At 50.0% G+C, this 13,575-nt stretch overlaps 1 protein-coding gene across 1 annotated transcript; it reads right to left on the reverse strand.

Moving 5' to 3' along the window:
- Window positions 1-770: 770 nt before the first annotated feature.
- On the reverse strand, window positions 771-12,133 carry LOC105496812 (GINS complex subunit 2). The gene is made up of 5 exons (XM_071085050.1): window positions 11,938-12,133; window positions 10,578-10,692; window positions 4,983-5,082; window positions 1,635-1,761; window positions 771-1,430 (listed from the first exon to the last, which is right to left on the reverse strand). Exons 1-5 carry the CDS (start codon window positions 12,025-12,027, stop codon window positions 1,305-1,307), a joined length of 558 nt encoding a protein of 185 aa, XP_070941151.1. The 5' UTR covers window positions 12,028-12,133; the 3' UTR covers window positions 771-1,304.
- Window positions 12,134-13,575: the final 1,442 nt, after the last annotated feature.

Here is a 13,575-nt window from a genome sequence, read left to right on the forward strand (position 1 = left end):
GTTAAAAATTTGTTTGAGATGGAGTCTTGCTCTCGTACAGTGGCGTGATCTTGGCTCACTACAACCTCCGCCTCTCGGGTTCAAGCCGTTCTCCTGCCTCAGCCTCCCAAGTAGCTGCGACTATAGGCACGGGCCACCACACCCAGCAAATTTTTGTGTGTGTGTTTTAATAGTGATGGGGTTTCACCATGTTAGCCAGGATAGTCTCAATCTCCTGACCTTGTGATCCACCCGCCTCAGCCTCCCAGAGTGCTGGGATTACAGGCGTGAGCCACCGTAAAAAAAAAAAAATTAAACTTTTTTTTAAAGCTAGTTACAGAACCTTCTATCCATTGCATGATGCTGCTCAATCATTTCATCTCTCAAGGTAATGTCATTTCTGTAAAGGACCTAACCATTCCAAAATGCTACAAATTAAGTAATTTTCTCTTAGGAAAAAAATAATTTCCCCTGAGCCCACTGTTACCTACAACAAAGAATCCTTCCCTAAATGCATCAGGGCAGCGTTAAAAGTCTGACTTTTCTTCTAGCATTGTCTTAAGTGTCACTCGTGCTCAATACATTGGTTTCGTTTTTTTCCTGACTCTCCTTGATAAGAAACCCATTAAACCTGAGCTAGAAGTAACCAAGAGAACGAGACACCCCAGGTGTTGGTCTGCAGTTTCCAGTTGACTGCTGTGTGCCTCAGTTTAGTTTACTGAGTCATCTCAGCCACAGGCTCAGTCCTTTTACTTGGTAGTTACGCAGGACAAAAACCTAAAGAGTCAGAGTTGGGTTGGGTCCATGTTTATTGTGCATCAGGGCGTAGAGGAAAAGCACTGGTCAGCATTGTTAGCTGCACCATCTGCCATCCTTCCCTGTGAGCCACCTCCGGGAGAGTCCAAATTCAGCCCAAGAAACCAGGATTAAGAAGGCAGAAAAAAGCTGTGGGCGACATGGCCACTCCTGCTGTATCTATACCTACCAGTCACTGAACACTTGCCCGAGTGACAGATTCCACGCAGGAGACCCATGTGGCTCTGCTAGGGAGAATAACTTATTTGCCTAAGCTTTTTTCTTTCTCAAAAGGGGGAAAAAAAAAAGGCTGGTTTCTAGAAACAGATGTGGAATTGAACAATGTCCCAGGGAGCTAAGTTTTAAGGACTAATCAAACTTGCTTCTCCAACAATGTCCTGAATCCATTCCTTGCACCATCACATGTTTTTCATGCATTCAAAGTGTTTCTAGAGCTCCAGAACCACGAGTACCTCATCACGTCCTGAGCACTCACATCCCCCGGCAAGCCGCCCGCACCAGGCCTTTCTCTAGAAGTCCTGAGACTGAGTACTCTCCGAAGGCTGGAGGTTTGTGCGGAGTTTGTACATGTGGTTGAGCGCTTGTGTGAGGAAAGTCCCGCTGGTGTTGATCTCCATCAAGGTCAAGTTATCCAGCTAAAACAAGAAAACAGACCAAGTTGGCCAAGGAGTTTTTGATTTTGAGAAAATGGTAAACTCTACCGAATAAAAATAAGAAACCAATGAACTTTTTAAAAAGCACAGCTAGTAATGCCTGCCTGTAATAGCCTCAGCAGACAGGAGGCCATGTGAAATTATGCAGCATCAAGGCCACTAGCACCCAGGTGAGGCGGCACCTACCTTGGCATGTGCCTCCTGCTGTCTCACAAAGCTGTCAGCAGACACTCGGAGTTTGGCTATACGAGTGTCCCACATATCCTTGACCAGGGTCCGGATTTCATCTGCCTTCGGGATGTTGTCTGAAGCACTAAAGGAGCAAGGGGTAAGTCAGTCAGGGAACACTCGATAAGCTGAGGCAATGCTAGATAGAGTGGCTCTTTTCAGGCAAAATACTCCGGCTATTCCAGACTCAGCAAGTCTGTTTTGCTTTGTTTTCAACTTTAGGATGTAAAGATGTGTAGCAGTTAAGCTTGGTGCCAAGGACATTCAGCAGTGATCCACATGGTGTTTCTTTTGCTCACGGTAACTATCCCATGGCAGGCTGCTGAACAGGACTTCTGTTTACCTAAGAAAATTAGTAGAGAGGCCGGGCGCGGTGGCTCAAGCCTGTAATCCCAGCACTTTGGGAGGCCGAGACAGGCGGATCACGAGGTCAGGAGATCGAGACCATCCTGGCTAATATGGTGAAACCCCGTCTCTACTAAAAATACAAAAAACTAGCCGGGCGAGGTGGTGGGCGCCTGTAGTCCCAGCTACTCGGGAGGCTGAGGCAGGAGAATGGCGTAAACCCGGGAGGCGGAGCTTGCAGTGAGCTGAGATCCGGCCACTGCACTCCAGCCTGGGCGACAAAGCGAGACTCCGTCTCAAAAAAAAAAAAAAAAAAAAAAAAGAAAATTAGTAGAGAATCAGCTCTAAGTCAGAACCCTCTGTCTCAGGATAACAGCGTTCTGTGCTGCATAACCTCCATCTACAAGGAATCGGTTTCAAGGGCTGGCTGAAAGGTCGAGTTCTATTGCTCCTTATTTACAGAGTGTTGAGCAGATCTCCCTGTTCCCCACCAGGAATCCAGGGGTCACAGCCTAAAGAAGCAGGACACCAGCTCCATGCCAGGTACTGGGCTCAGCACTTTACCTGGCATTTCTATCCTCATACAAGCCCTGAAGGGAAGGGACTCTTCTGCTCTTCAGAGAAGACAAAAACAATTTTCAAAAATCACAGAAGAAACTGCAAATTAGTATACATAGAGCACACCTACACATAGCAAAATTCTGGCTAGAAGCTCAAAGTCATCAAGGGCTGAAGGAAGGCTTTCACAAAGTTGAGGCTCCCTTTGTGAAATATTTTAAACTAACCTTGAAAGAAAAACTACAAGTTAAAAGCAGAAGCAAATATTGTTCGTCGCTAGGCATTACAGGTTACGCTACACATTCTCTCTCCATATGCTACAAATAACTCCTGATTAGTAAGAGGCAAATCACTGGTACAAAATTTATGTGGTGAGTGTTATTTATAAACCCCCAAACATTTAGATCTTGTGCTCTGAACAGCAGGTTAAAGAACAACAGACCCCAACTCCTCATCAACTGAACAGAAGAACATATGTAAAATTAAGTCCCTTAACCAAATGAATTATAAAACAAGGTTTTTGATAAAAACTACATACATATTGAACTTCAAAAACAAAACATGAATAGGCCCCCTCACCTAGCTAATGCCAAATTCTTACCAAGCCTGTTTATAGATCCTCTCCCTTCCAGCTACTGTCCCCACCACCACTGCAGTCTCTCTCAGGTCCCTCTGAGGCCACATGCCCCTCCCAGGGGCTGGCCACTGCAGCAGAATCTATGCCTCCACTCCCCGGCTCCCATGAATGTACTACACATGCTCAAATACCTCTGCTTGCCTGGCTACACCAGGTCCTCCACACTCTGTGCCAGAGCACATCAGCTCCTCCTGCCTCACTGCCCTCTCTCCTACCATCCACCTCCTACAAGTCTGCCCTCCCAGCAAACCTCTATGAGCCCTCTCTAGCACCACTTGGCCTTACTGTGCTCTGATGGACTGTCAAAAGCATTGGTCACACTGAAGATTCACTATGGGCTCCCAGGCCCGCATCTCTCCCCCACCACACCAGGAACCAGGCCTATGGGACAAATGCCACTGCTTGGTGCATTGCTGGTTCTCGGCTTTTTATGAAATTCATGGGCTGACTGCAGCCTCATATCAGCCTAAGCACAAGCCCATGCTGTATCCCCAAGTCTTCCTTTAAAATTCAGCAGTGCCATTCGGTGGGCCCCCAGGCCTTCCTGCTGCTCTGCAGCATGCAGTAGTACTAGTGTCCCAATGTTTTGTTGTAGTTCTGCTCTTGAACCCAGTTAAAGGATGCCCAGAAGCTTGACATTGTACAAATGACATTCTAAGTATCTCCCAAGCAAAATTATCCACTTGTCTGCCTTCTTTACTAGTTTCACTCTTTCACTCAACAAACATGAGCCCCAGGCATCTCGCTGGGGACATATGCATACGAGACCCAGTCCCTGCCCATTTAAAATGGGTACATGTGATGGCACAGCCAGACAAACAAGAAAATTACAGCTGGCAAATGCCATAGCAATGTGTAGAGCTGCCAAGAGAACATGTATGCTGAACCCAGAAGAGACATGTTATACTAACCAGCGGAGGTGAGCAGGAGCAGGGAAAGGACGGACTTACAGGGCAGAGAACAGTATATGCAAAGTCAGAATTCTTAAAGAAGTGACAGGGGCCAGTATGAGCCTGAGCCCTCCAGAAGCAGAGGAAAGAGCTGTAAGAGGGTGAAAGAGGGAGGGGGAGCATGCACCAGGCTCACACTGCTTGAACACCATTCTCAGGACTTTAGAGGGAAGACTGAGGATTTTAAGCAGGGAGTCACATGGCAGTTCTGCCTTTCCAAGGCCACTCTGACTGTGATGTGAAGAACGAATGGGAAGCTGAGAGGAGCCAGTATGGATGAAGGCAAACAAGCTACGGGGTTACTACAGCATGATTTTGCCAGGAAGTGGGCTTTCCTGTAAACCAAGCGCAGAGGCAAATGTGAGTCCTCTGGCCTTTCCTGCGAAAGACACAAAAAAACTCAAATCCACCTACTACAAGGAGAAACAGGAGTAAAGCTGTGCTAAATAAAACACATACGTGGCAAAGAATGGCTACTGCCGATTCTGTGAGATACTGGTGGCTCACACCAGGGTCCAATGTCGAGTGATGTGAGGCAGAACAAAAAGAGCCAAGGGCTTCACCAGGGGGTGGAGAAAAGGAAAAACGAGAGATAAAGGGAAAGAACAGAGAGAAAGACACACAGAGAGAGTACAACTGGCAGGTGTGTGTACACAGATGACCTCCTAGTCACTGACCTGAGAAACAGGGTGGCCAGTGCTGCCACTTACTGAGGCAATAAGCAGAGAAGCGGAGAGGAAAGGCGAGGGTTGGAGGAAGGGCATGACGAGTCCATCCAGTCTTGGGTGTGGCCTCAAAGAGGTAAGATCTACTTACTGATTTAATAGGAGCTTGGTAAGTTCCATGTAGTAAGGGCTGGGCATTGGGGTAAAAGTTTCTTCCTTTCGTTCATGATCCCTCATCTTCTCCAATTTTTCTGAAATTTAAAAGTTAATACATTTTACCATCATAGATATTTATTAAACCTTCCAAATTTACCTAGTGCCTATATTATCTGGCAAATACATCATCAACTAGCAAATACATGAAAAAATATTTTGGGACAACATTTGTATCATTAACTAGATGATTTGAGGCCTCCTTGAAACTTTCTCTCCAAAAGGTAAATTTTTGCTGCTGCTTTGGCCTATAGAATATATTCCTAAAAAGAATGTTAGAGTCAAAAGTTTGATGTTTGTTGTGTTTTTTCTTTTTTAGGGAAACAGCAAAATACTTTACCTTTACTGCATTTTTTTTTGTTTTTGTTTTTGAGACGGTCTCTCTCTCATGCCCAGGCTGGAGTGCAGTGGCAATATCACAGCTCACTGCAGCTTCAATCTCCCGGGCTCAAGCAATCCTCCTGCCTCAGCCTCCCAAGGAGTAGCTGAGATCACAGGCACATGCCACCATAACTAGCTAATTTTTTTATTTTTTGTAGAGACGAGGTCTCACAATGTTGCCCAGGCTGGTCTCAAACTCCTAAGCTCAAGTGATCGTCCTGCCTCAGCCTCTCAAAGTGCTGGGATTATAGGAGTGAGTCACCATACCTGGTCAGTATTTTACCTTTGATGCAATAAGTGATCAAAGTAGTCAGTGACTTAAATTTATTTATACTGCCTTGTTCAGAAGGGAACAAGACAACTTACAAAACTAGAGCCACCCTAGCCTGGGTGTGATATAATATCCTAGGGGTCTGAGCCACCCCAGCCTGGGCGTGATACAATATCCTAGGGGTCTCAGCCACCCCAGCCTGGGTGCGATACAATATCCTAGGGGGCTGAGCCACCCTAGCCTAGGAGCGATACAATATCCTAGGGGTTAAGCCACCCTAGCCTGGGCATGATACAATATCCTAGGAGGGTTAAGCCAACCCAGCCAGGAGGAGGCATGGTATCCTAGACGGGTTAAAGCCCAGCGTCTAGAATCAAACAGCTGTGTCCAATTCCACCAGCATCGGCACTGTTCTCACACATGCTCCAGCTCCCTCAGCCCTCCCCCTCTGCAGAGAAACCTGTCCCAGGTGTGGACTGTGGAATGTAGCTAAGGGACAAGCACGGAGCACAGCTACGCTGCAGGGTCCCTCTGTAAAGGGCCAATTACCCATCCCCAGGGCCCTTGGTGCTGTCCTGCAATCCTGGCCCAGTTCCTTGATCTACTCACCCTCTCTTCCCTCTCTTCATTGCCACCAGCACCACCTCAACCCAACACCCACCTCTCACCTGACACCCATCTGCATGTGACCCACATGCCACCCCATCCCCCAAACTCCCTGCGTAGCTCCTATGCACTCGAGGATCAGCCTTCCAGGTGTTCTGGACCCTCTCACCTGCACAGGAAGGCACTCCAGCAGCTCTCATGCTCTTGAATGATCACTGTGCCCTCCCTGCTCGATCCTCCCAAACACACTAATAGATACTGCCTTAAAAAGAAGGCCCTCCCCGGACACCCCTCTGAGCTTTCTTCTGAACGCACTAGGCTCCCCTTTTTGTCTCTTGGCAATTCCTCCTAACCTCTCGACACTGGGACACAGAGCTCAGCTTGCAACCCCTTTCTCCACTACCTAAACTCATATCCACACCACCTCATCCAAATACCACCCACGTGCTCAGAAAGACCTCCAAATTTATACCCCCATCAGCCCCTGAGCCCTAACTCCTGACTCAATAATCTCATTGCTGCTGTAACTTCCCCCTGGATATCCAGAAAGCACAACAGTTCAAACCCCAACTCCTGATACCCACTGCAGCCCACAGCCTGCTCCTGCAGCCTCCCACCTCAGGAGACAGCAACTCCCTCTCCTTCTGGGCCTCCAGCCAACAGCCTGGCTGTCAGCTTTCACTCTTCTCCCTCACACCCCATGGCCAGTCCTTCAGCCAATCCTGCTGCTGCTTCCTTCAAAACACACCTAGACGCCCACCACATCTCCTACCTCCATCAGCTAGAGGCCACCCTCAGTGCTTGCCTGGATTCATTCCCTGCTCTGCTCCTATCACACGGACCTTCTCTACACAGAAGAGTGATCCTTTTTTTTTTTTTTGAGACGGAGCGGAGTCTCGCTCTGTCGCCCAGGCTGGAGTGCAGTGGCGCTATCTCGGCTCACTGCAAGCTCCGCCTCCTGGGTTTACGCCATTCTCCTGCCTCAGCCTCCCGAGTAGCTGGGACTACAGGCGCCCGCCACCTCGCCCGGCTAATTTTTTTGTATTTTTAGTAGAGACGGGGTTTCATTGTGTTAGCCAGGATGGTCTCGATCTCCTGACCTCGTGATCCGCCCGTCTCGGCCTCCCAAAGTGCTGGGATTACAGGCTTGAGCCACCGCGCCCGGCCAGAGTGATCCTTTTATTAACATCTGAATCAGCTTATGAAACACCTCTGGTCCACCTTTCTAGCAAATAAAGATACAATCAAAATTTTTGGCCAGGACATGGAACAATGGGAACTCCTATTTCTTATAGGATAAAGGCTCAGCAGCTTTGAAGAACCAGGTGGCCGTTACTTACAAAGTTAAGCATTATCTCTAAGATCCAGCAAGTCCATCATTCTAGTTGTTTATTTACCCAAGAGAAAATAACATATCCATGAAAAGACTTGGACAAGAATATTCACAAAAGCCTTATTAATGGCCAAAATGAGCCAGGCACAGTGGCTCACACTTGTAATCCCAGCACTTTGGGAGACTGAGGTGGGAGCCCAGGAGATCAAAACCAGTCTGAGCAACAAAGTGAGACCCTGTCTCTATAAAAATTAGCTGAGTGTGATGGTATACACCTGTAGTCCCAGCTACTCAAGAAGCAGAAGCGGGAGGATCGCTTGAGCCCAGGAGGTGGAGGCTGCAGTGAGCCATGATCTAGTCACTGCACTCCAGCCTAGACATCAGAGCGAGACTCTGTCTCAAAAGCCAGAAATGAGCTGGGCACATTGGTGCACACCAGTAGTCCCAGCTACGAGAGAGGCTGAGATGGGAGGATCACTTGAGCCCAGGAGTTGGAGGCTGCAATGCACTATGATCACACCTGAATAACCACTGCAATCCAGCCTGGGCAACAGAGAAACCCTGTCTCTCAATGTTTTTTAGAAGCCAAAAATGGGAATCCCAAATATCTACCAACAGAAGAATCGGTGAACAAATATATAGTATGGAGAGTATCCAGCAATGGAAGAACTAAATAGGTAGTGTGGATATAGTTTAGGTAGTGGAGAAAGGGGTCGGGAGCTGAGCTCTGCGTCCCAGTGTCGAGAACATAAACAGGTGAATCTCAAAAACAATGTTAGATAACAGAAGTCATAAACAAAAAAAATGACATACTAGATTATTCCATTTAAATGAAGTCCCAGAACAGGCAGAACTTTTTTTTTTTTTTTTATAACTTCCTGAGACGGAGTCTCACTGTGTGTCCCAGGCTGGAGTGCGGTGGCATGATCTCGGCTCACTACAACTTCCGCCTCCCCGGTTCAAGCAATTCTCCCTGCCTCAGCCTCCCAAGTAGCTGGAATTAAAGGTGCCCACTACCATGCCCAGCCAATTTTTGTATTTTTTTGTAGAGACGGGGTTTCGCGATGTTGGCCAGGCTGGTCTTGAACTCCTGATCTCAGGTGATCCACCCATCTCGGCCTCCCAAAGTGCTAGGATTACAGGTGTGAGTCACCGTGCCCCGTCCAGAACAGGCACGACTTATCTGTGGTGCAGAAGTCAGGAGGCAGCAGGTTGTTGGGTAGGGTCTATAGACTGGTGCCTCACTGTTCCCACAATACGGCTCCAGCCCAGGCAAAAAGCTCAGGGTGAACTCTCCACACCTTCTGACTCTAGCCTGCGATAAAACAGGCCCTTGCCATGTATCACCTCAGGTGTGGATGGAACAAAATTGCCAGATACTGATTTTTTTTTTTTTTTTTTTTGAGACGGAGTCTCACTCTGTTGCCCAGGCTGGAGTGCAGTGGCCAGATCTCAGCTCACTGCAAGCTCCACCCCCGGGTTCACGCCATTCTCCTGGCTCAGCCTCCCGAGTAGCTGGGACTACAGGCGCCCACCACCTCGCCCGGCTAGTTTTTTGTATTTTTAGTAGAGACGGGGTTTCACCATATTAGCCAGGATGGTCTTGATCTCCTGACCTCGTGATCCGCCTGTCTCGGCCTCCCAAAGTGCTGGGATTACAGGCTTGAGCCACCGCGCCCGGCCCAGATACTGATTTTAAACAAGGGGCCGGGAGAGGATGCTGCACTAATGGAGCCAGGCCTGGTGGGTCTCTCTGCTAAAAATGCCTTCTGGCCAAGGGCAACAACTCACATCTGTAATCCCAGCACTCTGAGAGGATCACTTGAGTCCAGGAGTTTGAGACCAGCCTGGGCAACATAGCAAGACCCCATCTCCACTAAAAAATAAATAAATAAATAAATAAATATATACACACACACACACACGTTTTAGTAGCACTTGCGGGCTATTAAAAACAAAGTGTACAAGTCAATGGTGTTTAGTATATTTAGACTTGGGCAACCATTACCTCAATCAATCCCAATTTTCATCATGCCAAAAAGAAACTCCACAATCCCTCCATCACCCAAAGCAAGACTCCGTACTTAAGCAACTAGTAATCTATTGTCTCTATTGATTTGCCTATTCTAGACAGTTGATAGAAATGGAATGATACAGTGTGTGGTCTTTTGTGCCTGGTTTCTTTCATTCAGCAAGATGTTTAAGATGTTTCAGGTTCATTTGCACAGTAGCATGTATCAGAATTCCATTCCTTTTTATAGTTGAATAATATTCAACCCTTTTGTGATATATTATTTTCATGCATTCTGTATAACTGCTTCTCAACATGCTAATCTATACTTAACTTTTAAAAATTTAAAACAAATGCTTCTTTAAGGTCATATATTTATTTTAAAGCAAATTGAAATATCTTACATTAAAATATAGGCTGGGCACAGTGGCTCACACATGTAATCCCAGCAGATCTGACAAGGTGGCCAGATCACTTGACCCCAGGAGTTTGAGACCAGCCTGGGCAACATGGCAAGACCCCATTTCTACAAAAACGAAAAAATTAGCAGGGTGTGGTGGCACACGCCAGTGGTCCCAGCTACTTGGGAGGCTGAGGCAGGAGGATCACTTGAACCCAGGAGGTGAAAGCTGCAGTGAGTCAAGATTGCACCATTGCTCTCCAGCCTGGGTGATGGAGTCAGACCCGTCTCAAAAAATAAACTACAATTTTCACATACACCAAAACCTAACATGACATTAGTAACTCTGGTTAGCAGACTCTGCTGAGAGGTGAATCGGGAAGTATTCCTTTCAGCTGATCAGTGGATAATAGAACAGAGGGAGCACGCACCTAATCAGGAAGGAGGCCCCATGCCTCCACCCCTTGGGAGAGGGTATCATCCCAAGCCCAGCCCCACCCACTCGTCAGCCAGTCTCCACTGCATCCTTACCTACGTCCATCCACTCTGGAGGGAGCAGGCGACATTTCTGTCTTTGTTTCAGGTTAATTGCCAGCCACAGGGGCACTTCCACTGGTAAACCAGGGTTAAAAGGCCCCAGGTCCCCCTGACAAAAGTAAAACAATTCCCCGTAAGATTAAAAAGGAACAAAAAAAGCATTACTGTGCGTCACTGCTATCAAATAAGAGGCAAGGCATGGCAGAGGCTGAAGTCCAAATGCAAATAATAAAAACCCAACTGTTATCAGACTCAGAACAAAGCACCTCCTAAGCGGCTCCAAGACACCTGCGAGCGTGGAGCGCAGTCCTTCCGGCCTTTCCACGGAGGGGGATGTAAATCCCCCGTGGAGTGGGTCGGGGGTGCTCCCTCTCCCGCCTGCAACCTCCAACTCCAGAACAGGTTTCACACATCCAATGTTGGGGTCCTGGGGTGCGGGGAGGTGGGTCTGGGTAGGTACAGAGTCCACCCTCCTTCTCCAGGACTCCCAGCGCCAAGGTGCCTCCCTTACACTAAAAACGCAAAGCCGGGCGGGCGCGGTGGCTCACAATCCCAGCTACTCAGGAGGCTGAGGCAGGAGAATCACCTGAACCCGAGAGGCGGAGGCTGCAGTGAGCCGAGATGGCGCCACTGCACTCCAGCCTGGGCGATAGAGCGAAACTCCATCTCAAAAATAAAGACAAAAACAAACAAACAGAGGTAAAGCCGACTCCTGCCCATAATCCCAGCACTTTGGAAGGCCGAGGTGGCAGGATCGCCTGCGGGAGTCCAGGAGTTCGAGGCCAGCCCCATCTCTACCAAATAAACAAATAAGCCGGGCGCAGTGGCTCACGCCTGTCATCCCAGCACTTTGGAAGACCGAGGCGGGTGGCTCATGAGGTCAGGAGTTCGAGACCAGCCTGGCCAAACATGGTGAAACCCGTCTCTACCAAAACTACAAAAATCAGCCGGGCGTGGTGGCGGGCGCCTGTAGTCCCAGCTACTTGGGAGGCTGAGGCAGGGGAATCGCTTGAACCCGGGAGGCGGAGGCTGCAGTGAGCCGAGATCGCGCCACCGCACTCTAGCCTGGAGACAGAGCGAGACCGTCTCAAAAACCAAAAAACAAACCAAAAAAACCCTGTAAACCCGGGCGTTCGGGGCCACTGGCAAACGAGAGCAGCCTCGCTTTCCTCATCCGAGAAGCGGGAACTGCGGTGGGCGAGTCAAGCGCGGAGAGGTGGCCTCCGCAGATGCGGGAGCAGGGCGAGCCCGCGACCCCGGCTCTGAAGGCCACGCGGGAGCCCCGGACGCGCCCAGCCCGGCCTCCCCTCCCCTCGGCGCCCGCCCTGCGCCCCACGGCCGGCCCGGGCCTCACCCCGATGAGGTAGATCTTGTCCAGACTGAAGTTGGGGATAATGGTAACCAGCTCCTTCTCGGCGAGGAACTCGACCTCGGCAGCGTCCATGGCGGCGCGAGCGGCAGGCCAGAGCCTCACGGTCTCCTCGGGCTCCTCAGAGTCCGGGAGGAGACGCCGCGGCCGCCGTTTTCCCGCCACGGCGGGAGCCCGCCCCGGCCGGAAGACGGCCTGCGCCAGCCTATAGGAACGCGGCAAACAGCCTATAGGCGCCGTCTGCGGGCGGCGGGGGCGGAGACCGCGGTTGCAAAGAGCCCGCGGACTGGCAAGGCCAAGGGAGGCTGAGCGCCGGCCCCGCCCCGGCCCGCGGACTGGCCCCGCCCCCACCCCGGCTCCGCCCCGCCCGTGGGCGAGCACCTGGCGCCGTCAGGACCTCCTGCGGCGGGTGCCAGCTTTGGTGTCCCTTCGCCTGCCCCCGGCGCGCGCCGCAAACAGCCGTAGTCAAGAGCCAGGGGTGGGGTTCCGGGCCGCTTCTACGCCGGCGTTCCGCATGGGGCCAAGAGTGAAAGCATTTATTTTATTTTAATTTTTAAACAACTTTTCGTGGATTTGGGACTCTCGCTATGTTGCTCAGGCTGGGCTTGAACTTCTGGCCTCAAGCGATCCTCCCACCTCGACCTCCCAAAGTGCTGGATTACAGGTGTGAGCCATCGTGCCAGACCAGGAGTACACGCATTTATTGGCCCAAACTCAGCACCGGGCCCGGGACTAGGCATCACCTAGGCTGACAGAGCGATCAGGGAAGACCTTGTTTCCATTAATTTCACAATCTTCTGCCCTCTCTGCACACATTGTTTTAAAAATCTATAAAAATGCAGATTCCTACATCCCATCCCACAGCTTCCAATATGGATACTTGGAGCAGGGGCTCAGAATGTGCACTTCGGCAGGAGTCCCAGATGAGACAGGAGCGGTAGGTTTGTACCACCTGAGCAAATACCTGCTCGCTGGACCGGCTGCCCCTGCACAGTGGGCGCAGGTGAAGCCAGAGCAGTGTCTGGAGCTCACCTGTGTCAGAATCCCCTCGCAGGTGCCCATTGTTTGTGTGCACGCTCCTGGGAGTTGGGATTCAGGAGTCGCGGGGAAGACAAAGCTGAATTTCATCCAGGGCCAGGTGATTTTGATGGGGTGGTCATGGCCGGAAAAGCTTCCTGGAGGTGAAGCGCTATTCTACGACTGCAGTCGAATTTAAAACCCTGATGATTAGGCCCCGAGAAAAGTCACAGGAGACACGAGGATTCCAGGGTTTGGAATTCCAGCACGAAAGCCGCCCCTGCCCCCCGCCCCCTCCCCCAGCTAACCAGGTGCTCTCCCCTCCGACCTCCCTGAAGCCCCAGGAAGGTGAAATAAAGCCCTAAAGCTCACAGGGCTGCTCACAAAGCTGTGTCTGTTGTGTATCTGCCTTGGAAGTTGTCCTTTACAAACCTGGAGTTCTCGCTGAGTTACCTTCATGTGTGAAGACACATCCTCTTGGCTAGGCACGCCTGTCATCCCAGCACTTTGGGAGGCAGAGGCAGAAGGATCACTTGAGACCAGGAGTTTGAGATCAGCCTGGGCAACATGCCAAGACCCCATCTCTATTAAAATAAATAAAAACAA

Source organism: Macaca nemestrina, chromosome 18 (assembly GCF_043159975.1).
Source record: "Macaca nemestrina isolate mMacNem1 chromosome 18, mMacNem.hap1, whole genome shotgun sequence".
Classification (NCBI taxonomy): domain Eukaryota; kingdom Metazoa; phylum Chordata; class Mammalia; order Primates; family Cercopithecidae; genus Macaca; species Macaca nemestrina.

What these genes read in the sequence shown, in the direction of transcription:
- LOC105496812 (XM_071085050.1), bottom strand. Translation starts at nt 12,027, where the DNA reads ATGGACGCTGCCGAGGTCGAGTTCCTCGCCGAGAAGGAGCTGGTTACC. An exon ending in ACCAAGCTCCTATTAAATCA is followed by an intron (nt 1,762 to 4,982) that starts GTAAGTAGATCT and finishes TTGCTCCTTTAG; the next exon opens with TGCTTCAGACAACATCCCGA. An exon ending in AGCAGGAGGCACATGCCAAG is followed by an intron (nt 1,431 to 1,634) that starts GTAGGTGCCGCC and finishes TTCTTGTTTTAG; the next exon opens with CTGGATAACTTGACCTTGAT.